The sequence below is a fragment of the Melospiza melodia genome, chromosome Z, assembly GCF_035770615.1.
Source record: "Melospiza melodia melodia isolate bMelMel2 chromosome Z, bMelMel2.pri, whole genome shotgun sequence".
Classification (NCBI taxonomy): Eukaryota; Metazoa; Chordata; class Aves; order Passeriformes; family Passerellidae; genus Melospiza; species Melospiza melodia.
In genome coordinates, this window is record NC_086226.1 from 1,206,289 (window position 1) to 1,230,486 (window position 24,198).

Consider the following 24,198-nt stretch of genomic DNA (forward strand, 5'->3'; position numbering starts at 1 on the left):
GCTGCATTTTGTGATGTGCCCTCGTTCCGTACCCAGAGCCGTGTCGATTTTTTAATTTTTTTACGCTGCTTTGCTCTAACATTCCGATATTTACAGCGACCACCGGCACACCCCAGCCTCGGGAGCTCCCCGCCCTGTGCCCCGCGGGGTGCGGGGGGGGACGCCCCATTCTCCCCGCACCCCCACCCAGGAGCAGGTACGAAGGGAGGCATCGGGATGGGGTGGGGGGGATGGGGGGACGACACACGGACAGCGGGGGGAGCTGGGGAGGGGACACACGGACCCACAACCTCCCCGCAACCCGAGCCGCCTCTTGCGCAAGGCGGTTGGAGATAAATATAATATATAGATATATTTGTTGTTTTTTTTTTTTTTTTTTTTTTTTTTCCCCCGGAGCGACACGGTGTCTAGACGCCCACGTGACGGGGCCGGGGCCGGGCCGGGCCGGGCCGCTGCGCACTGCGAAGCCGCCGCCGCCGCCGCCGGTGCGGGGGGGCCGGGGGAGGGCGCAGGCACCGCGCCGGCTCCGCTCCCGCCGCGCCCCGCGCCGCCGCCGCCGCCGCTCCCCCCGCACGCAGCCGCGGGAAGGAAGGCGGAGGTGCGGGGAGGGCGGGCGGCTGACTGCGGAGAGCGGAGGGGCGGGCGAGGGAGGGGGGGGGAAAGGGGGAGGGAAAAAAAAAAAATAGAAAAGCCCACGAAAGGAGGAGGAGAAGTAGGAGGAGGAGGAGGAGGGGAAGGAAGGCAGGAAGGAGGAGTGAGGAGCAAAAAAAAGGCACCGCGGCAGAGGCGCCGGCAGCAGGGAGAGGGTCGGCGGCCGGCGGGCACCCCCGCACCCATGTAAGCTCCGCCGGGAGCGGCGGGCCCGGCTCGGCCCGGCGCGGCTGCTGGGGAAGGCAGGAAGGAAGGGACATAGCCCCACTTTTCTCCTTTTTTATTTTTTTATTTTTTATTTTTTTTATTTCCTTTCTTTCTCTTCGTAGCAGCCGGATCAAGACTCCGTGTGGATTAAACCTTTGGAAAGAAGGAGGGGGAAAAAAAATAAAAGCCCACCCCGAAACCCCCACATGAGGACGACCTGGGCTTTTTAAAAGGGATACAACACTCTGGATGCGCTCGTTCGCCTCTTTTGTGACAGATGCTTAAACCGACGTCCAAACCTTAGGGTTGGTGTTTTGGGTTTTTTTTTTTTTTTTTAAATTTCTTTTTTTTTACCCTTTTTTTATAGACGCCTTTTTGGCTCGCTCTTTTTTTTTTTTCTTTTTTGCCTGCTGGCTCTGCCCTGCGCCGCATCCCCGCCGCCGCCGCGCCCGCTCCCCGGCGTGGCGGGTTGATGGGCGCCGCGGCCCCGGGGCGGCCGAGGCTCCCCCGCGGCTCGGGCCGCGCTCCGCACCCGCGCACGGCGGCGCGGCGCCGGCAGCCCCCGCCCGCCTGCCCCCGCCACGGGCGCCGCGGGCTCTAGACGGGGATTTTTTCGTTTTTCTTTGCTTTTTTGGGCAACGCCGGAGCAAGCGGCGACTCTCTCTCCTTTCCCTTCCCCCCACCTTTATTTTGTCCCCCTTTTTTTTTTCTTCTTCTTCTTGTTCTCAGTTTTGATTTTTTTCTTCTCGATCCGATTTTTCTGTAAATTTTCTCGCAGCGGGAGGAGGCGCGGCCGGCGCATCCCCCCGCGGGAGGCGGCGGGACCCGCGGCCCCAGCGCGGAGACTGGCGCATGCCACAGCCCGCCTCGGCTCCGCTGCCCCCCGCCGCTGCCCCCCGCCGCCGCCGCATCCCGCCTGCCGGCCCCTTCATGCTCGGCGGACGGCATGCCCGTTTTGTAGCCGGGGGCCCCTCCTCTCGTCCCGCATGTTCAGGACCAAACGCTCGGTGCTCGTCCGGCGGCTCTGGCGGAGCCGCGCGCCCGGCGGCGAGGAGGAGGAGGAGGCGGCGGCGGGCGAGCCCGGCGCGGCGGCGGCGGTGGCCGAGCCCCGGGCGCACTTGGGCGGGGGGCGCGGGTGCTGCCCGGGCAAGGCGGGCCGCGGCGGGCGGGCTGCGGCGGGCGCGGAGGCGGAACTGAAGGCGCTGACCCACGCCGTGCTGAAGCGGCTGAAGGAGCGGCAGCTGGAGGGGCTGCTGCACGCCGTGGAGTCCCGCGGCGGGGCGCGGACCCCCTGCCTGCTGCTGCCCGCCAAGGCCGACTCGCGGCTGGGACAGCACTGGTACCCGCTGCCCGTGCTGCTGTGCAAGGTGTTCCGCTGGCCCGACCTCCGCCACTGCTCCGAAGTGAAGCGGCTATGTTGCTGTGAATCCTACGGCAAGGCTCACTCCGAGCTCGTCTGCTGCAACCCGCACCACCTCAGCCGGCTCTGCGAGCTAGGTACGGCGGCGGGCATGCCAGGGGATGCGGGTCGTGCGGGGGATGGAGAGGTCAGAGGTGTGCAGGGCTTGGGGGATGTGGGAATACGGGGGAATGGCGGGCATACGGGGCTGCAGGGGATTCAGGGGTGCTGGAGGGCATGCGAGAGGTGGAGGGGATGCAGCGGCGCGGGGGCTGGAGGTGTGCAGGGGAGGGACGGGATACGGGGGTGTGGGGAATGGAGGGGATGGGGTGCAGGGGATGGAGTGGATGGCAGAGTGCAAGGGAGGACCCAGGGGCTGGAACTGTGCAGGGGTTGGAGGGGATGCATGTTTGGAGGGGATACAGGCATACGTGGATGCAGCCCCGCTCACCTCCCGGCCTACAAAACTTTTTTTTTCCCTTCTGGAGGAAAAAATAAACCAAACCAAACCAAAACCGGCCCGCTACAAACAACCCAGAACACGCACAAAAACTTTCCTTTGCCGTGGTTTATGTACTTCCTTTTGCATTTAGGGGAGGGGGCGACGCCCCCACCTCGGGACCCCCTGCCCTCCCCCGGCGCTGCCTCGCCGCCGTCCCCGAGCGGTGCCGGGGGATTAAGGGCCGGGCGGCCCCGGCGCTGCCGCGGCTCCGCCGAGCCAAGGAGGCCCCGATCAGACAGCCCGAGCGGCAGATAGCAGGGAGACTGGCGCCAGACGGCCCCTTTTGTTTATCTGACAGCTAAATATCAAGGCAATCACCGCCTCGCTGCCCTGCCTCCAACCCCCAGAGCTAAGACAAACAGTTTTGCTAAAAGAATGCCACTGTTATCATAAGTTCCTATCTTTTTTCTTTTTTTTTTTTTTTTCTTTCTCATGGCTCTGCCTTTATTTTCTCTGTACTTCTCTAATTCCAGAGTCTCCCCCTCCACCCTACTCCAGATATCCAATGGATTTTCTCAAACCAACTGGTAAGTGGACTTTTTTCAATGCAAGTGTAAGAGATAAAAAAATGGCATAACAGCCCCTTTATCGGGGAAAGAGTCTCCTGGCTTTGTCATGCGTTTTGCTTTTGGGTTGCTTGTGTGCTTCTGTGCCTCCTGCTACCCTTGTAGGAATTAACATATAATTTATCTAAGCCACTCTGTGCACAAAGTAGGGCTTTAAAACTCTGGCCGTAAACTTCAGAAGGGATTGCAGTGCAGTGCAGGCCTGCGCTGCTTGAGTCAGCCAGGAAAACCATAGACTCCAGTTGGAAATGGCAGTGCTTCTGCAGCCCTGGGTGAATTTTTAGGGATTTAGGTTGGGATCCAGCACAGCATCTCCCTGATGCCTGAGAATCCCAGTGAACCTTGACAGATGGACTGGTTGGTTAGAAATCTCTCTAAGTTTTATAGGAGCCTAATCCTACCTCATCAGGATGGGGGGAAAAAAAATGGGAAAAGAGTCTGAAAAGTTATTTTTTTTTAACCTTTTAAAAACTTGAATTTCTTAGCACCACTGTGCATGCCTGTTGCCTGTAATTGAATGTCAGGGTGCCAGGGGAGAAGCCCATTTGAGGCTGGCACCGGCTCTCTTGCGGTTGTCTGCATAAACTCTTGGTTGGCAGCGAGCTCGCCGGGTGTGAGATAAATGAGGCTGGCGGGAGGAGGAGAGCCGGGGAGGAGAGTCGGAAGCGCGGGGAGCTCGGCAGGAGCAGCTCCTGGCTTCCCGGGGATGAGTGGCTCTGCAGGGAGTGGGCTTGCAGCACCGTGGTCCCTGCGGTCGCGTCCCGCGGTCCTGGCACCGCTGCAGGGTGGCAAGGGGGGATGCTCAGATATTCCTGAAGAGGGTTTGGCCGGGGTTTTTCTGGCCAACAGAATGGTGTCTGAGAAATTACCTTTCTGCGGGGTCTCAGGGCTAAAAGAAACCCCATCCTTGAGGCTGCTCTGGTTCGGTGGTGGGGGTCTCATCCTGCCAGCTGCCTCCTCAGAGGCTGGACTGTCCTTATCCCCCTCTGCAAACTCCTTGGGAACACTAATGAGTCTTTTTTTTTGCCTTTGGGAAATAAACAAAGCTGTTTAACAAACAATTGGGTTGCAAAGCATGAACTATCTTGCCTTGGTGTGAAAAAAACAGGAGATAAGGGCTCATGAATGAAAGAGGGACATAGGGAGCAGGTTGGGCATCCAGAGCATGTGCTGGGATGCAGAAGGGTTGTTCTGTAATAAACTCTGAGGGTCTGCTGGGTCATGAAGCTTTGTGCCTTACACATAATTTTGGCTGCATCCCTGCAGTGCTCCCCCAAAAGTTCCTATTTTTTTGCCTTTATGGCTTTTCTCTGCACTCATTGATGATCCTGGCGTGGGATGCGAAGGGGATTGGAGCTGCAGGAGACAAGGGTTAAACTTGGTTTTGGTTTCCTGTAAAGATGTTAGGATAAAATCTATTAGCAGGATTTAAACATCCAATCTGCCTCTGCCAGGATCTCATTTTCAGTTAGCCGAATGATATATTTATTCATTAGCAAGTGTTGACATAAGGTAGCAAAATGTGTGTAAACAGAAAAGCCGCAGAACATGAATGTGCCATTTCGAAAGGAAAAGTTATTCCTGTCGGCCAATAGGAAGTGATTAACGCTGCCCATCGGAAACACAGAAACGACTGGGTTACTCACCAAAAAGTCCTCCTTTTTTTTCCTTTTTGAAAGAAAAATGCACTTGGCAGCTGAGCCCCGGCTGGCGGGGCTGTGACAGGCACCGGCGGAGCCTGCAAGTCTGTGGTGGCAGGTGGGTTCTGCAAGCTCAGGGTTTCTCAGCATTTCCTCTGCAGGGGCACTGAGGGTTTCCTGTCCCAGACTCTCTGCCATCTCCCGTGGCAGCTGCGTGTTGAGGACTGTGGGAAGGTGTGAGGATTTTTTACCTGGCTGGTGCCCGTCAGCTGTATTCTCACCTGGGGCCTTGAGTGGGGACAGTCCCTGTGTTTGGGCTCTGCCAGTGGAGCTGGGAATGTGCACCCAGCAGGAAACTCCTGCTTTTCCATCAAGCATGATGGTGGTGGTGAAAGTTAAGTGTTTAGTGCTGTGTCTTGTGCTTCATATGGAGAGATAGGCAGATAATAACCCTGGACTGGTGTGAGCTCTGGCAGAGGTTGCCAGATCAGAGAACCAAAAAGTTTGTGTTGGAAGGGTCCCTAAAGACCATCTAGTCCAAACCTCCTGCAATGAGCGGGAGCATCTTCAACTAGACCAGGTTGCTCCAATCCCATCCAGCCTGACCTTGAATGTTTCTGGGATGGAGGATCTGCCATCTCTCTGGGCAACCTGTGCCAGTGCCTCACCACTGCCATCATTAACCATTTCTCTCTTCAGTCTTGTCTAAATCTCTCTTCTCTTTTTGTTTAAAACCCCTAACTATTGGGGATTAAATCAGTTTCTCTGGAGGTGATGGAGGCTGAGACAGGCTGCATTGCATGCTGTAGGAAAGCAGGGATGGACAAGGAGCTGGGATTCTGCTGCAGGCAATGAAATGTCATATCAGGCTGTGTTGGTAGGATAGATCTGGTATTTGTGTACTTGTCATAGAACAGACAGATCTGCCCTTGATGGCCGAGTTACCTGAGGGAAGGCTGTGGGTCAGCCTGGCTTGCTCATTCATAGAATCCCAGAATGGTTGGGGTTGGAGTGACCTTAAAAGTCATCTCGCTCCAAGGCAGGGACACCTTCCACTAGAACAGGTTGCTCCAAGCCACCTCCAGCCTGGTCTTGGACACCTCCAGGGATGAGGAGGACCTTTATCAAGGAGAGAACTTTCCCCACGGAGGATGTTGGCAGGGATGGATGATGGAGGTGTGTGGCTCTCAGCATTCCTGATGTCCCTGCTGGAGCTTGCAGCTCTGCTGAAAGTGAGATGGATAGTAGCACCCTCAAATAATCCAGGCAGATTTTGACTCAGCTTTAAGTGGGACGAGGGGCTGCGAGTGGCTCCGTTGTGCTGTGGCGTGACTGGACTTGGTGGTTCTGGTGTGTGTGAGAGTGTTGGAAACTCGCTGGGATGTCGCTGTGGGGCCGAATGCCCTGCTGTGGTGTCAGCTTTCGGGGGAGCTGGAGGTTTGGCAGCTCCCAGGAGCTATTTGACACCTTGCAATGTTGGGCTGGTGGCCACAGGGAATAATTGTGTGTCTCCGCAATGGTTCCGTGCTGTGGGAAGGCAGAGCTGGGAGGAGATTGGTGTGCCCCAGGCTGGACAAATGTCTGATCCTCGACCTCTCTGGTGCTGAGGGTAAAACCAGCCCAGTGTCCACTCCTAAGGAGAGCCCCAGCAGATCTGTGGGTGGCAGGATGAGAGGGCAACAATGAATCCAGCCACGCACATGGCAGACACCCCATGCGGGTTCTGCCTTTGGCTCATTCCACACCTGACTCTCCTGGCTCATCTAGAGTTGAGCTGCACCAGCCCTGAGTTTTGGAAAGAGAATTCCAGGGGTGATTCATGGGTGGGGGGAATTGTCCTCTGGGTGATGGGACATAGGAAGAGAGCTGGGGAAGAAGCATGGAAGCACATCACCCCATTGCTAGGGTTGTGCGTTTGGAGTTTGGCTTGGAGTCTGTCCTGCCTGATGTGGTAATAGAGAACCTGGTCATGTACGATCTCTACAGTGATGTCCCTTACCCCAGGAACTCCTCAGGGAGCTGCAGCTGCAGGCACAGGGAGCCCAGGGCAGGCACAGGGGTCCAGCCTGTGTTCAGAAAGCATCTGTAGCTCAAGCAGTTGAAGCAGTCACAGGGGAATGGCGGGGAAATCTCCTGTTTGGAGTAGAAAGAGTTAAAAAAGTAAAAACCCTATTCTTTAAAGCATAGAAAGCACGACAAGGCATTTAGAGAGCGTATCATATACAGTATTTCACAAGTAAGTCTATTTCCTGTCTCCCCTATTGTTTTCAGTTTGATTAAGTATATCCTGTTAAACTGTATATTCCTGTTAGGGCTTTTACTTTACTCTGATAAAATGAGGTTATGCAGACAGGAATTTCTTATTCACTGGTATTTCAGGGGTGGGATCTGGCAGAATTGCTTTATCAGTAGGGAGAAAATCATCTCAGCTCTCCTTTTGATGGCCTTGCTTTGGGATACAGATGTGGGCGAAATGAGGGCATAGAGAACCCAAATTTGGAGAAACCCAAAGTCCTTCAGGACCAGAAGTTTGCATGAACTTCGCAGGTCTTCTCAGGCTTGTTCTTCAGCTTATGGTCCCACCTGGTAGTGACCAAAAAGCTGGAGTTGTTCTGTAGGACCAAGTGTTGTTCTGATTTTTGTCACCTGGAAGAGCAGGCTGAGGGTAGAGGGGTCCAAACCTTGATCCTCCAGCACCTGCTGGAGATTGGGAGAAACCTCTAGAGGAGCAGCCAGTGTTACCCTGCCCTTTGGTGGTGCCCAGAGGAGTGGGTCCCGTTGCCCAGGAGGTGGCAACAAGGTCTGCCAGCTGCTGCTGGTGACAGAACTCGAGCAGGGCACCACAAAGGTGCAGAAGGGCAGCAATGAGACGTTTCCCTTTCGGTTCCCATTTTGGTGAGTTACAGGTTTTGGCTAAATTGGGTGCACAAAGCCACGGTTTAAGCATTTTTGGAAGCTCGCTTGCATCAGAACGGCGACAACCTTGATCTCCTTAGCTGGTGACTTGTCCAGAGAGGTGGCAGCCAGCCTGTAATTTCTGCCAGTCTATAATCAGAGCTGGCTGGTGATGAAGCGCAGCCTTGACTGAGACAACGAGTTAGGGTGGATGCTTCTTGATGAACTACCGTCTCTGCACGGACAATTAGTAATCGCTTCCTGCTAAGCCCTTTGGAATGTGTGTTCTGCTTGGGGCGATGCTGGGAGCCTGCAAAGAACCACCTATATACTGACTTTTTTTTTTTTTTTTTCTCCTTTCCTTCCTCTGCTCCAGCAGATTGTCCAGACTCTGTGCCTTCCTCCACTGAAACAGGGGGAACTAATTGTCTAGCCCCTGGGGGGCTCTCAGGTAAGACATCTCTTGCTGCCCTTGATCTTGGCTGTGGGGCGCGTTGGCTGGGGGTCCTGACAAAAGGCAAAGTGATGCTGGGGGAGTTTTGGGGATGCACATCACTGTGAAGTGTGTGCTCAGAGCAGGAGTTTTGGGGATGCACATCACTGAGAAGTGTGTGCTCAGAGTGGGAGTTGGGTTTAATTTCAGTAGCAGCCGTGTACCTGTTGTGCAGAGGATGTGTTGAAATCCCAGACAAGGTTCTCCATCCCTGCATGTGTCTGTACTTCCTTTGGATTCCAGCCTTATGCTCCATTCATTTTGGGCTAAGGCAGGAAGAGGTAAAAGGACTGAGGCAGGGGAAGGCTAAGCAATTATGGTTGACCATTCATTCAGGTGTGTGGATTATGGTGGGCACAGGTGCAGTCCTACCTTAAAGAAGGATTTGGTGTCAAATCCTTGACTTGGTGGTGGGGGGAATCTCTTGTCTCTGGGATGAGAGCCCTGCTCAGGTTTTGCTCCTGGTAAGGTCACCAGCAGCCCACACCTGATGGACAAGACTCGTGGTGCCTGCGGAGGAAAGATGGCCTGTTTTTTATAGAGGATGTTGCAGAGAGAGTTGATGATGTTTTTGTACCCCTTCCTGATATATTCAGTGATTTCCATTGTTTTCCTACTTGCCATCTCCTTCAGCCTCCAGTTGCTGTTAGAGGATGGAGGCTTGTTAGGTACTTTCTCCACCCCTCTTGGAGTTTGTGTAGAGACACAGAGCAGTTTGGGTTGGAAAGGACCTTTGAAGGTCACCCAGTCCAACTCCCAACCCCATTTCCAAGGTGTGATGTCTCCAGCACGTCATCTTCCACCCCAGACTGGCCACCTCAGTGTCTCTACCAGGATTAAAGTGTCTGAAACCATGTACCTGCAGGTACTGGCTGATGTTTGAAGGTGCTTGCCTTTGTGGGGATGTCTCCTTGATTTATGATTTATTCATCACCCTGAAACTGGAATTCGGAATGAGGTCGGCGGCGGCTGCACGCGCGTGCATCTGCCCCTGCCTCTCTCCAGGAATTGCGTTTGGTGTGGATGTGATGTCTTTAAGTGAGCCTTGTTTGTTTTTCTTTGGGTGTAATATATACCCTGTCTGTTATTTGAGAGGGGAGCATATTGTTTGTTCAAAGGCCCTAATGAGAATTAATCAAACGAAGGGGGAGAGGGAACAGGAAAACTTGTTGCTGTTTGGGTTTTTTTTTTTTTAGAGGCAGAAAGATTTGTGTTTTTTAAATTTTTTTTTACCATTGGAGCCTATAGCTTCAGGGAATAAAAAAAAAAAAAAAAAAAAAAGGGACTGTAGAAAGAAAAAAGACAAGAAGCAAAACAACACAATAAGGATGTTGTTAGATCTTTTTTTCTTTTTTTTCTTTTTTTCCTTTTTCCTCCTGAAATACACCCATTGCAGAGGGGAGGAGAGAGTTCAGTTCCACAGGATACCACATGAAATAAGCAGAGGAAGTACTCGCTTTTAAAAGGGGGCTTTCTGTAAGGTTCAGCCTATTGATAACATCTCGTCTGGCAGCTCTGCTCCCGAAGGGAAGGCAGGAGGTGGGGGCTTGGGCTGCAGGAAATAACATGGCTCGTTCCTGGTGCCTCCCAAAAGGCTGCGGGAAGGGGACCCCCCTAGCTCCTTAATTGAGCTTCTTCCCAAATGAAAGCACGTTTCCACCTGAAAGTACATTTTTAACTTATTCTATTGCTGTTATTTCATTGGATTTGGTTTTTTTTTTCCTTGTCTCCCTTATCAAAGGTCCCCCCCCTCCCCAAGCCTGGAAACAGAACCTTTTTACGATCATTAACCACTCTTTTTTCCTCCCCAAATGTAATTGTAGCCATTTAGTTTAATGAGGAGCTGATAGGAGAGTTGACTCTTGAAGGGATATGGTTAGCTACCCAAGCCCTGAAACAAAGCCGAATGCCTCCACATGAAAGAGCATTTGTTTTGAATTTGCTCTGATTTACTGGCATCTCCCTTCCGCGCGCAGAAGTGCAGTGCTGAAAATTCCCAACTGGAGAGACCCAGTCAAGAAAGGAAAATAAACGCGCTTTGGAGCAATCCTCCAAAGCTCACTTTCTCCTCCTTTTTTCTCCTACCTCCTCCTGCATATTTTAGTTAGGACAAGAGTGTGTTTGAAGAGGGCTTTAATGAGTTATTGGCAGGGTACGTGGCCAGCTTTGGCTTGGTCTTATCTGTGTTTGGGCAGATAGGGATGGGTGATGCTGGGTGGAGAATCCAGCATCCCTCCTCCCCTCCAGACCTGTACAGTGTTGGATTTGCAGCTCCTTGGCGAAAGGATGGCTTAAAAAAGGGGGGGAAAAACATGGAGTAATTATTTTGCTGATTTGGAAACTGGAGCGGGTGTGTGAGGGAAAGGACATCACAGGTGGTTGGTGGTGGTGCTGGTGTGATCATGCAGCACTGCAGCCTTTGGTCATTAGTGGGGTGTGGTGGGTGCTGGTGTAGCAGCAGCATCGGCAGCCCTGCTCTGATGTCTTAAAGAGCAGGATTTGGCAAGGAAGATCACTCTCAGCACTGAGAACTCGGGAGTGAGGCCAGCCTGGGGTTCACGGCCACTCTGGCAGGGGAATGCATGGGGAGAGGATGGTGGCAAGGGGAGCATTGGAGGGGCTCAAAGTGGGCATCCTTGCAGCTCTCTGTGAGGAGCCTTTGGTGGGGAGGAGCCTCAGATCAGCCTCTGCTGGGCTCTGTCTGCGCTGGGGCTGCAGGCAGTTGTGCTGATGGATACCAGAGGCTCTGGAGGACGTGAGGCGGGGGAGCAGCGTGGCTGGGGCACGCACAGGGAGTGTTTCCCCCTTGTGATAACCACTCTGAGCCGCTCTTTCCCTCCCTCCCTCTTCTTTCTGTTCTCTTCATGACCCAGGAATGCAATCCTGGTTAGTCCTTCACATCATGCTGGTGTCCCCTTCCCATCCCACCTCTGCTCTCTCTTCCCCAGCCATCCCATTATTCTCTGCCTGATGTACCCCTCGCTTCCCCCAAGGCACTGGCTCTCACTTGTGTACTCTTGGCTTTATTTATTTTCTTATATCATCTTTATTTTTGTCGGTGGTCAGCCTGTGGGTAGGTCAGGACTCCTCGCTCACGGTTGCTCCCACTGACACGGCTGTGCTCAGGTATTGCCAGCCAGATCCTTTCTGTCCTCCGTGTGGTTAAAGAGCAAAAATATCCCATTGGGGATAAAAATAATTCCCGTAAATAGGAGACAGAGGGTGGTTTTCCTGTATTTTGAGCTGACTTGTTCTCAGCAGATGTGTTTGGTTGTGACTTCTTTCAAACAAGCAAAGCCATGGCTGGAGTGCCTGAAGGTGGCTGGCCCAAGGTTTGGTGGCATCAGGTTAGTGGGAGCCAAGTTCCTGTATGACCCATGGGGAAGCCTTGATCCAAGGGTAGAAGTGAGCTGGTGGGGTTGGTGCTGGCAAAGCAATGCTCTCAAGAAGTCCAGACCTTGTCCTCAGAGAGGGAGAGCAAGTTGAGCTGGCTTGTGTCTTCGCCACATCCACCGCTTTTTTATAGAGGTTGCTCCTAAAATACCAAACCTGAGAGGTTATCCAGATTTTGGCCTAATTCTGCTGATTTGCCCAAACTCTGGAAGCACCTCAGGCTCTCCAAGAGGCAGTGGCTGTTGAGTGATGGTTCTTGGCGGGTGCTGGATCAAGGTTCTGCAAGCCTTGAGGCTGGGAAACCAACAAGGCTCTTCTGCAGCAGGCACAGACTCAGTTTCTCCCTCCCAACTCCACACCAAAAACTCAGGGAAAAGACTTCCCCAGGCTGGAAGAGCATTGGCATCGTTCCCTCCTCTGGCTCTCTGTGCTGTGGAACCTTGTCTGGTTCAAGGGACCTCTTGGCTGATTGACATTTCATTCTAAAATTGCGGACAGGCCGGGAATGTTTCACTATGCCTCTGATCCCTGCTGGTATCTGCTCGATGGGGAAGAAGCACCTTGTCCAAATCCGGAGATATTTGCCCCCCAAAGCGGCTTCCCGTCGCTCTCCCCTTGCCCATGTAAACAGGATCCTGTGCTGTTTCTCCGCCAGAGCCCTGCCTGTGTTTTCCCGTTCCCCCTACTTCCACCTCCCTCCCCTACGGAGTTTATAACCTCCTGTGAAATGCCTTTATTTACAAATTGGCATCCTATTATAATCTGAAATTGAGACATCTTCCTGTGGAACTAGGATTGTATATTTGTCCCAGGGATAAACAATTGCTTGGGAATTTTTTTTTTCTTTAAGTCACTTATTTTTGGTTTATTTTTGAGCTTACGTCGTTTCGGTATTTTTTAATTCGCTTTGAGCGTCGCGGGGCGTCGCACCCTTTCCTTCCCAGCCTCGCTGGGAGACATGACCCCCTGCTCCCTGCTTACCTAAAAGCCACAGTCCCGTCCTGGAAAGGACAAGGTTATCAGGGGTTAATGCCAGGATGACAGCACTGGAGCCTCTGGAGCAGAGCAGGCTGCCTGCCAGACTAGGAGCCTCCCGGCTCGCCTCGCACATCATCTGACCGTGGCCGACTGGGAGGAGGGAGCTGGTGCTTGGCACTGACCCCGGGCTCTTGGCTTGGCCACCCGCTCCGGTTCCTCCAAGCCCCGTGAGGGTTTTTTTCTTCTTCTTTTTTTTTTTTCTTTTTTTTTTTTTTTCTTTTTTCTTTTTTTTTTTTTCTCTAAGGGGGTTCTCACCCTGTGGGGACCCCCCCTGGGACACAGCTGGGATCCTCCTCCCAGCTGCGGGCGTTTCGCCGATTAAAATCCTTCCAAAGCAAATAGAATCCATTTAATAATTACTTTTAAGTGCTCTAGAGCCTCTTGAGCCTTTCCTAGATACTCTTGTACAATGTGTTTTAAAACAGAAATGATAGCAGAGGTGCTGCCCCCATTAGATAATTTTAATCCATACCTGTACAGCTTCATTAAACCTATTTTTCAGACGCCAGTAGATTTTCCCAGTCAATGGCACCTTTGGAAGAGCTGATGACAAAATGCAAAAGACCCCAGAATCAGCAAGTCCATCACAGTGGGGATGGTGGTGGGAAGAGTGATGGGGTCACTTGTGTTTTAATCCCACAACATGGCGCTTTTTAGGGAAGAATGGGGCTAGGAAGGGGAATTTTGGAAGTTGAGTGTCAGTTCAAACCGCGCTCCGCTCGCAGTAGCTGTCGCGCTGAGCAACTTGATCGCTGGGGACATTTAAAACTCGGTGGGACAAAAACACTTGTAGAGGAGCAGCCCCGGCCTGGCAGGGATGTGGCTGCATCGTTTCCATGCCCACTGTCTGCCAGTGGGTATCGCTTACACTAAAGGAACCAGTAACACTAGCCACGCGCATTTCCCTGCCATGGCCATGGGGGATGCCTGTTTCCAGCCACTGTGGCCAGCACCCTAACCCTCCCTGCTGGCTTACAATGGGGTGCAGGGCATTTTAGGGTGCCCAGGGGAAAGCTGAGAGTAGGATCCCTGTCCCCAGCCCTCGCTGTGCTCCAGCAGGGTGGCGGGTGGGTGCCAACCCCTCTGCCGTCCCCCGCCGGCGTGAATGACCCACGCCGCAGCCTGGCCGCCTGCCTACTGTCACAAAGGAGCTTCCTTCCCAGTTTATTTTCAGCGCTGGGATATTATTAACCGCTGAGGCACAGTCTCTGTTCTAGCCACCCTCGCTTTTTGCCTAAATCGCTTTGTTTTCGCCCGCCGCCGGCGTGGCCGCGGTGCCGCCGGGGTACCGGCTGCGTCACGGCTGCTGTTGAGGAACAGAGGGCACGGAGGAGCCTGATCCTGCACGGGGCTCAGGGCAGGCAAGCAAGGAGCTCGGCAGCTCACAGGATTTCCGCCTGCTGTCTTTGGATTAGCCCCTGGGTTTTTCTTTTTTTTTTTTTTTTTTTCTTTTTTTTTTTCCCTTCCTCTATTCTTCAACTTCTTTTAATTAATGCAACATCTTGGGTGTTGCTGTCTGCCTCTTTCTCTACAAGTTATTTTACTTTATTTCTCTTTCTTTTTTGACCTTTATTCTTCCATTTTCTTTTCCCATTTTCCCTCTTTTTTCTTCTGTTTTCCTTCACCTTCTTCTCCTTCTTCTTCTCCTTCTTCTTCTCCTTCTTCTTCTTCTTCTTCTTCTCCTTCTTCTTCTCCTTCTTCTTCTCCTTCTTCTTCTCCTTCTCTTTCTCCTTCTTTTTCTCCTTCTTCTCCTACTTTTTCTTCTCTTTCTTCTCCTTCTTCTCATTCTTTTTCTCCTTCTTCTCATTCTTTTTCTCCTTCTTCTTTCTCCTTTTTCTCCTCCTCCTTCATTTCTTCCTCCTTCTCTTTCTTCTTCTCCTTTTTCTCTTTTCCCCCTTGACTTTTTTCCCTTCTTTTTCTTCTTCTGCTTCTTTTCTTTCTTCTTCCTGTTTTCCATCTTCTTGTTTCCCTTTTTCTTTTATTTTCCTTCTTAATGCAAGAAAAGAGCTTTTCTGGGCAAGCATTGTAGGGATTTTCCATCCCCATCCAGGCTTGGATCCCCTGTGCACAGACCTGCTGCCACCCTTCAGGGGGTCTTTGCCCATGGGCTCAAGCCATCAGTTCCAAGAAGCTTTTTCCAGGGTATTTTTGGGCTGCTGGGAATGTGATGTGGTGCTTGCTAGAAGACAGCAAACTCTCATTTCTTTTTTCTTTTATTTTTTTTTTCTCCCCTGTTTTTTTTCCCTCCCTTCTTTTGGGTTGCCATTTAAATGCGTGATGATAACTTTCACCCTGTTAATTAACAGGAAACATTGGGACAAGACAGGAAATTACATCAGTCTTTTATGAGGAAAGCGCCAAGAAAAAAATGCAAGAAAACATAGTTATTAGTGAAAGGAAAGAAAGTGCCAGGGGAGGGAAAAGAAAGAAAAAGAGAAAAAAGGGGGATAAAACACCATCTCATAGGCCCTGCTTTTCCAAGGGAGGCTGGTCCAGTACTTGATTTTATTTTTATTATGTTGAAAAATATTTGACTAGCAGGGTCACCTTTGCTTGAGCGCGACGGTCCAGCTTCCCGAGGAATTTTTTTTATTTTATTTTCATGCTTTTTCTCAGCTTCCTTCCCCAAACTGTGAGGCCTAGGAAGCTCTTGGCCGGGAGACTAATTTTGGTTTGGCTGCTCAGCCCTTCAAATTGGTCCCCACCCAGTGTCATTATCTTGGTTTTAACTTGCAAGGAAAAAAAAAAAAACCCCAAAAAAAAAAAAAAACAAAAAAACCAAAAAATCCAACAAAAAAAAAACAAAAAACAAAACACCCTGTAAGAGCTGGCTCAGCCCTTCTCTACCCTTTTAACCTCACTACACAAAAAAATCCTTCTGGCTTCAGCCCTGCTGGCTGGGCTGTGCTGGCAGTGCTGGAGCACCGTGGGCTGGTTGCAGGAGGTTCCTGGTGATGCTCTTGGTGATGCTCCCATGTGTGGGGAACAGTGCCAGGCTCCGTGGTCCTTCCTCACCCTCCCTCAGCCATCACCTGGAATCCCTGTTGGGATGCTGGGTTTGGTCAGCCAGCTTTGGGGCGAAGTCCTGGCTCCTGTGACTTTTCCCTGAGCATGTGGAAAGGCAAATGTTGCCATTAAAGGAATAATTCAGTATCGCTCAGGCCCTTAACCTTAGTTGTAAATATGTATCTTAGAGATGTACGTAATAAGCGAGGCTGTATATGGTTAAATAATGAGCAAAATCTATTCAATCTCTGTGTGTAGGTTGAATATGTATGGAGATCATTTATTCCATGTATTATTTATATAATTATATAAGATACAGTCAACATATTATGTATCTATTCTATAGATATATAGGTTCAATATATTCAATATATTCATTGTGTACTGAATGTGTTCCATATTTGTGTAGGATTCTATGTAATGCTTACACAGGTTAGAGAGATTTTGTTCATAGAAGCCAGAACTTCATCAACAAAGGTGACTTTGTAGCTGTTAGGAAGGTGGTGGAAATTCAGACATCTGTCACTTTTGCAAGTGGAGAGGTTGGCTGTGGATCCAGTGATTTTTGGTGATGGAAGGCTGTGGGTCGAATTTATGGGTGATAAAAATTACCAGGTGTCACTGCTGAGGAGGAGCCCCCTCCATGGTGGGTGATGCAAAATAATACCAGAGGAGCTGAGCATTTGGTGTGCAAATTGAGGTTTTGAGTAGAAAAGCAGAAAAAATGGCAAAATAGTCAAGAAACTAAGCCATGGGATGAGGCTGTCAGTGACCTCGTGGCTGGGCTCCGGCAGCACCTTCCCAGGCAGAGCGGATGGAGTCAGTAACTCTGTAAAATCATTCTTTGAGCAGGAATCAAGTAACAGGAGTTTTATTTGGAAAAGGAGCTGGGAGCCTGAAGTTACATCACTGCGTTTGAACTGATGAATTCATTTTCTTTGGAAGCCAGTCTGAGACTTTTTAGCTCATGATAAGGAACAAACCCATAAATCATAAGTGGAGGCCTGTAGTTTTACTGTTCTTTGTCACAGCCAAGCATGGAAAATGTATCCTGGGTGTCAAGAGCATGAAGCCTTGGCTCACCTGAGAGTTGCACTGCAGTTATTTTCTGGAGAAGCCGGTGTGCTGCTGGGCTTGCCAAGCCCCAGATTCCCTGGGCTTTATCCCTGTGTGAGGATGCTCCTGCGTTTCAGTGATGCCCAAATCCTCTGGGCTTCAGCCCCATGGGAGGATGCTGCTGCATCCCAGTGATGCCCAATTCCCATGGGCTTTGTCCCTGTGGGAGGATGCTGATGGCTGTTGGTGACACCCCAAGTCTCCTGAGTTTTGTACCCATAGGAGGATGCTGGTGGTTGTTGTGACACCCCAAATCCCCCGAATTTTGTACCCATAGGAGGATGCTGCTGGGTGCTGGTGACACCCCAAGTCCCCTGAATTTTGTACCCATGGGAGGATGCTGCTGGTTGTTGTGACACCCCAAATCCCCCAAATTTTGTGCCCATGGGAGGATGCTGCTGGGTGCTGGTGACACCCCAAGTCCCCTGAATTTTGTACCCATGGGAGGATGCTGCTGGTTGTTGTGACACCCCAAATCCCCCAAATTTTGTGCCCGTGGGAGGATGCTGCTGGCTGTTGGTGATGCCACCCTGGTCACAGCAGGTCCCCTCTCAGGACTTGGCCACCAGAACTGGGGTGAGATGAGCCACGAGGAGTTTTTGGGGCTTTTTCTTAACCTGTGTGCTGCCGACCTGCCCCGTTTCATGGCCCGGGGCAAACCTCTGCTGGCCTCTGTCTGCGGGAAGGGGGTGCCAGCTCCGCCGGAGCGCCGGGAGGGTTAATTACTTAATGAATATAATATTCTCTATAATTGCTGCGCGTTATTAATCCAGAGCAAAGTGAGAGGCGAGGGGAGGGGTGTGTGTGTGCGTGTGCATGGCCAGGCTTGTGAACTCCTTCCCAACGCCATCCGTCCTGTCTGTCCATCCCTTGATTGCCCCCTGCCCGGGCCGGGGCTGGTGCTGTCCGTGTGTCCGCCTGTCCGTCCATCCCTGGGCGGGGATGTACATATTCCATGTATGGCGTGCTCCGCCGCCTGCTCTTAGGAATAGGCGTGATTAGATTATGAAGGCAGACAGAAGTAATGATTAACTTTTTCAGTCTGCCTGCTGTCTCCAGTCTGGCGCTGGGTGTTTTTTTTTCCCCCTAAGTAGGCCCTGGCCCCGCGTCGACAGGGTATTAGGTTGTAAAGAAAGCCAGGAGGAATGAAGGCAAGGGAGGGAGGGGAAAGGGGAGGGAGGGAGCCTTTTCCATCGGATCCGGGACTGGAATTTATTGGCAGGAATGCAGTAAATGCTCCAAATGCCAGCCCAGCTAAACAGTTTTCATAATTGTTATGGAGCGGGGCACGACAAACGTGAAAAGGACTTTTGTTCCTACTCTGCTTTTTCCATGGGTTTACATCCCTGCGAGAGAGATGCTGCTCTGGGAAAAGTTGCTGGGAGACATGGGGTTTTTTTATTTTTTTGGTGTGGGGAGAAACATATATTTACGTCTGTTTTCAGTCTTTAGGGGAGAATTCTGGGTCAGTGTGCTGCAGGGAGAGGGTTGGGTTTTTTTTTTTCAGTGTTGGAATAAGAGCAGCAATGATGCTGTGTTGTGTGTATGTGTGTAATGCAGTTGGGGAGGGAAAAAAATCCTAACACACATCTGGGTATTGGGTATCCCTTTGGAAATCCTAGACTGCTCTACTTCAGTTTTTATTAAGGCCTTAACAAGGTTTTTAATGTGTAGCCCACATGGCTACACGTTGTTGGTGGAGAGCTGTGGCTTTCCTGGGGGATGCATCCCTGCCCTCCCCAGGGCATCCCGGGGTGCTGGATGACCTTTCCTGCCTTGCAGCAGTGAAGCCCGCTTTATTTTTCACTGCAAAAGCTTTTTAAGGTCATCCTCTAACCCCCAGCTGCATTAGGGGGGCAGGTACCCCATGGCTGGCAGTGGCCTCTGGTGTCTCCAGCATCCATGGTGTGATTTATCCCAGAAGGGAGAAGGGCAGGATGCTGCCACAGGAGCCTCCAGCACAGCCAGAGCCAGGAGAGAGATTCTTGGCAAGCTCGTCCCCAGGTCTGATTTGCATTGCAGTAAAGTCAGGAGCCCTTTGTGTGCTGGTTTCTCTTTCTCAGAAGGTTTCTGGCTGGGATCTGGGTTGGGTTTGGGTGGGGAAGAGGTGTGTCCTGCTAGCTGGGGCTGAAGCATGGAGGAGGTGGCTGCTCCTCTCTGGGACCAGCCCTGAGTCACCTGGAGCTCCCAGGGCAGCATCTCACGGGCTGTGCTCTCCAGACGGCTCTCCTGGCTGATTTGTTACAAAAGTGAGATTATTTCGGGTTGCCTCAAGGAAGGGGAGAAGGTTGGAGAGTGCACAGGGCACTGGAGCACCTGCACCACCTCCCACCAGCACAGAATAGCAACAAAACAGGATTTCTGGGGGGTTCCACATGGATCTGTGCGCCCCTTTGGATGGCCTGGGAGTCCCAAAAACCCCACGGATTTTGTTGGCTCTGGAAGGGTCTCAGCCCTTGCCGCATCCCTTTGTCCCACCCAACCGTCGAGCTGGAGCTTGGGGAAGGGATTCCCGTCCTACTGCTTTTTTGAAACAAGGGAACAGCTTTCCCACACCTTTGAGGGGTGCAGGAGGAGAGGCAGATAAAGAAGGTTCTTTAAATTAAAACTTCAAAAATAATTAGGCTGACTGTATACTAAACAACAGCAAAGAGGCCCATTTACTGTAAATATTATGAATGGATTTGGCTGGCTTCTTCATCCCCACCCTTCCTCTAAGGCTTTTCTCTGAGCTGAGTCGAAATTCGGCCTTCAGACAGCACGGTACTCTATAATTTGCATGGCTGATGAGGCCTGAAGCCTGGTACGGAGGAAACTGGAGTCAGCTGGCTCCTCTAACCACTGGAGACAGGCAGACAGGCATTTTTGGTGTGTGCCTGCATATTTTCCCCCCCCGCCCCACCACCTTGTAGCTCCAGCCTTGCCTGGCTTTTAAGGAGAATGGTCACAAGAAAAGGGCTCTTCTCTTCTGGAGTCGTTTTTAGCCGTGGTAATTGATTAATCACCGTAATTAGACAGTAGCAGTGACTAATAGGATGTTTATGAATCAAATTTCTGGTTTGGTGGACTCCATGAACTCGGCAGTTTCACTCAGGTTCTTTCTCTGCCATCCTGTAAATGCAGGGGACATGCATCACCCCATAATTTATAATATATTTTTTAATATTTTTGGACATTACTCCTGGTCCAGCCTTGCCATCTGCCACAGTGGTGTTTGCTCTTGAGCCCCTGTAAGTCTGCAACAACATGCTTGCAGGGCTTTCTTTTCTTTTCTTTTCTTTTCTTTTCTTTTCTTTTCTTTTCTTTTCTTTTCTTTTCTTTTCTTTTCTTTTCTTTTCTTTTCTTTTCTTTTCTTTTCTTTTCTTTTCTTTTCTTTTCTTTTCTTTTCTTTTCTTTTCTTTTCTTTTTTCTTTTTTCTTTTTTCTTTTCTTTTTTTCTCACAGCAGAAACTTTCACCCTACCTGGCACTAAAAAAAAAACCCCAAACTATTTACTCCCAGGCACCCTGAAATTTTCTCTTGGGAAAAAATTAGGAGAAAAAATAGGGGAAAAAATGGAGAAAAATTAGAAAAAAATTACAAAAATAGGGGGAAAATTAGGGAAAAGCTGGGAAAAATAGGAGAAAAAATAGGGAAAAAATTGGCGGAAAATTGGAGAAAAATAGGAGAAAATTAGAAAAAAATGGCAGAATTTTTCTCTTTTCTTTCTTTCTTTCTTTCTTTCTTTCTTTCTTTCTTTCTTTCTTTCTTTCTTTCTTTCTTTCTTTCTTTCTTTCTTTCTTTCTTTCTTTCTTTCTTTCTTTCTTTCTTTCTTTCTTTCTTTCTTTCTTTTTCTCTCTCTCTCTCTCTCTCTCTCTCTCTCTCTCTCTCTCTCTCTCTTTCTCTCTTTCTCTCTCTCTTTCTCTCTTTTTCTCTTTCTTTCCTTCCTTCTTTCCTTTCTTCTTTCCTTCCTTCTTTCCTTCCTTCTCACTTTTATGTTCTTGCTGAATTAACCCCAGAAGGGTCAGGGCTGGGCTCCAGGCTGGGGCAGGGCTGACTCAGGGCACCCCAAGCTGGGCTGGCAAGCTGAGGGGATGTCCTCAGGGGTGAATCATCCCTACCCTCCATCTCACCTGCCCTCCTGTGTGTCCTCATTTCACAAGGGGGGTTCCCAGCTGTGGGGAAGGCGGTGGCGAATTTTGTTTGGGTCACCTGGGGACTGAGCAAAGCCCTCCCAAACTTTCAGGTCACACTTAATACAAACCTGAACCAAAAGCACAAGAAAAATGGGGAAATATGAGACTCCTTCCCCTGATGGCTTCTGCCATATTTTATCCTGCTTGACCTCATCAGGCTCAATCTTAGTAAACATCAGCAAATTGAAATCTTGCGGTGAAACTTAACATTTCTTTTCGTGCAAGGTTGACTGATTTTGCAAGGAACAAGGAGTCATTTGAGTGATTGATTGGACAACTCGCTAATAAATTAAAAAAGTAATCTTAAGGCTCTTTAGCCTGCATGACTACCATATATGCTGAGCAATAAGAGCCGTCTAATTAGACACAGACACAAATTTATGGTCTAGCCTGTCAATCTGGGGATTAAGGGCTGCATAAGTACCCACTGACACGATGGGCTGTAATGGCTCCTGAAGAGATGTTATGGTCTATCATGTCAATAATCCGCAGATTAAAGGCTCCCTAAGTAGGTGTTGATGTGATGGACTGTCTCAGCTCTTGGGGCTCTTCTGCTGGGAGCCTGAGGGACCCCACGCTGCCATCCCTGCCGAGGGTGAGGGTTTATTTCTCCTGCAAGAAGCGGGAGCTTAGCACAGCACCACGCTGGAAATTAGGCTTTCAGGAGCCGTCCCAGCCATCAAAAGCAGGGGCTCCTGGTGGAGGGGAAGCTGTCTGGCCCTTGTGTGCTGGGAGGTACAAAAGGTTTGGGGCAAACATTGCTGTGGGTGGAGTCTCCACAAACTTTGTTAAAGGCACAAATCCCCTTTTCTGCAGCAGGATATATCCTTTAATGTGGATTTATACTTTAATTTAGAATTTTTTCCCCTTTGCTTTTGCTGAATGTACCTGGAAATCTGGCTTTTAGGTATTTTTCATTGTTTTGTTCATTTGTTTGTTTATCTACTTGGTGGTTTTGGGTGGTTTTTTTTTTCTGTTTTGTTCTGTTTTTCACCCTGTAAGTCACTTGAGGGAGTAGAAAGGAAATGGGATTACCCTTCTGGGTGCCCATTTTCTTTGTTTTGGTGAGCACACTATGCTCTGTGTTCTCCTCACCTTGGTGTAATGCCTTTCACTTCTCAACTGAGGGGTCAGGGCGTTGTTTTTCCAGAGATCCTACAAAATCAGCACTTGCCAGTAACAGAGGGGTAAGACTGCCACAGGGGAAGTGCTGAGGGCCCTCCAGAAGAGCATTTAAAGCTCTGGGTTTTGTGTCTCGGTCTCTTGCTGAGGGGGAAGCTGAGGGCCAGGGCCCTGTCCTGGACACACAGATGCCACCTGAGGTCAGCCAGGGGGGATTATCGGGCTCGAGACGCGCTGAGCTCGCGCTCAGCCTCAGCCCCGGCCTGGCCAGACACGTTGTGCTGACACCAGCCCAGCCAATTTTTTTTTTAAGCACGAATGCCCTCCGTGTGTGCTGGTGGATAAAGGAGGAAGGACTCTGTGTGTGTGCATCTGCTCCTTGGCAGTGCCCAGGGCATTTATTTTCCAGCACAAAGCTGTGTCCTGGAAAGCCAGGCAGGGCTCTCTGCAGGCCTCTCCAGCAGCACAAGGAGCTGGAGCTGCTGCAGCCAGTGCAGAGGAGGCCACGGAGATGCTGCCAGGGCTGGAGCCCCTCTGCTCTGGAGCCAGCCTGGCCCAGCTGGGGCTGTTCAGCTGCACCAGAGAAGCTCCAGGGACACCTCAGAGCCCCTGCCAGGGCCTCCAGGGGCTCCAGGAGAGCTGCACAGCCCCTGGGGACAAGGCAGGCAGGGACAGCACCCAGGCAATGGCTCCCACTGCCAGAGGGCAGGCACAGATTCTGGCACATTGGGAATTAGGAATTGCTGGCTGGCAGGGTGGGCAGGCCCTGGCCCAGGGTGCCCAGAGCAGCTGTGGCTGCCCCTGGATCCCTGGCAGTGCCCCAGGCCAGGCTGGATGGGGCCTGTGCTAGCGAAAGTTGTCCCTGCCCATGGCAGGGGGTGAAACAAGAGGATCTTTAAAGTTCCTTCCAGCCAAAACCCTTTTTGAAAGTGAGAGGACTTTTGTCAGCAGCTCAGGGTAAATGGTACCATGGTGAATATTGTGCCAGGGTTAGTGTTTGATGGGAAATCCAGACCCAAGAATGAGGGAGAGGAGGGGGTGAGATGGTGAGAACTTTAGGAAGAGCATGAGAAGATGCTCAGAACCAAAACTGGTTTTTGGAAAAATAAATGTATATGTTCATATATTACAAAAAGTGTACATACACGGTTCTGAATACTTCTGCATTTGGGTAGTTTAATTTGCCTCTAAACCTGATGTCGTTGATGAAAGATCCAATGACAGGCATTTAAAATCCTCATCAGTAAGGCCATTTTATTCCTCTTTTCAGCTTTGAGTTGTTGCCACAGATACTGGTGATAATTTTGACACCCTTGATGTGGTCAGCTGGGAGCAATGCTGGTGGGTCTGATAGCTCAGTGTGTGCTAAACTTGCTCTTTTCTTTCAAGGTTGGTTGACTGCAGGAAAACCTTTAGCTAAAAAAAACAGAACAAGTCTCAAAGATCCCCAGTCTAGATCCCCTTTACATCCATGAACCTGGCATTGGGACAAGGCTGACATCTGAAGGACACCACAGATCTAAAACACCCCCAGGACAGGAGCTGTGTTGTTGTAGTATATTATTTTTTTTTTAATTCAATTTTTCTAAAATGCTTTGGTTCTCTGTAAATTAAAAATAGAGAACTTCTCCCTCCCAACCTCCTAATAAAACTGCTGGAGCTTGGAGAGAAAAAGTATGGATGACATGCTTTCATCAAATTAAAACTCACCATGTGATGGAGAGAAAAGCCACGCCAGAAATTTCCAAGCAAGGGGGGATGTGAGTCCTTCTGCCATAGCTTGGGAGAGAGCCAAGTGTGGGACTTGACAAATTTGGGTGTTTCTGTGGTGTGAACGTCCCATACCCGCTGTTGTGGGTATATCCTTTAATGTGGATTTATCCTTTACTTTACCCACTGTTGTTTCTGCAGCTGTCAGGTTTTTGGGGGAGTATTGCTTTGGGATCCCATCCTGCTGGATTTTGAAGCATTTTCAGCAGCATCCTGCCCTGAGCCC

At 50.5% G+C, this 24,198-nt stretch overlaps 1 protein-coding gene and 1 long non-coding RNA gene across 3 annotated transcripts in view; both read left to right on the forward strand.

Moving 5' to 3' along the window:
• The first annotated feature begins 702 nt into the window (after window positions 1-702).
• Window positions 703-1,106, forward strand: LOC134432035 (uncharacterized). The gene is made up of 2 exons (XR_010031195.1): window positions 703-837; window positions 981-1,106. It is a non-coding gene; the product is annotated as an uncharacterized LOC134432035 (long non-coding RNA).
• Window positions 1,107-1,764: 658 nt separating this feature from the next.
• The window catches only part of SMAD7 (SMAD family member 7), a 28,139-nt gene continuing 5,705 nt past the window's right edge, over window positions 1,765-24,198 (forward strand). The window contains exons 1-3 of one of the 2 annotated variants that reach the window (XM_063180207.1): window positions 1,765-2,355; window positions 3,233-3,286; window positions 8,237-8,311. In XM_063180207.1, the coding sequence (XP_063036277.1) occupies window positions 1,845-2,355; window positions 3,233-3,286; window positions 8,237-8,311 (640 nt within the window). In that variant the 5' untranslated portion in view covers window positions 1,765-1,844. The remainder of the gene's footprint in view (window positions 2,356-3,232; window positions 3,287-8,236; window positions 8,312-24,198) is intronic. The other variant, XM_063180208.1, reaches the window with a different exon arrangement.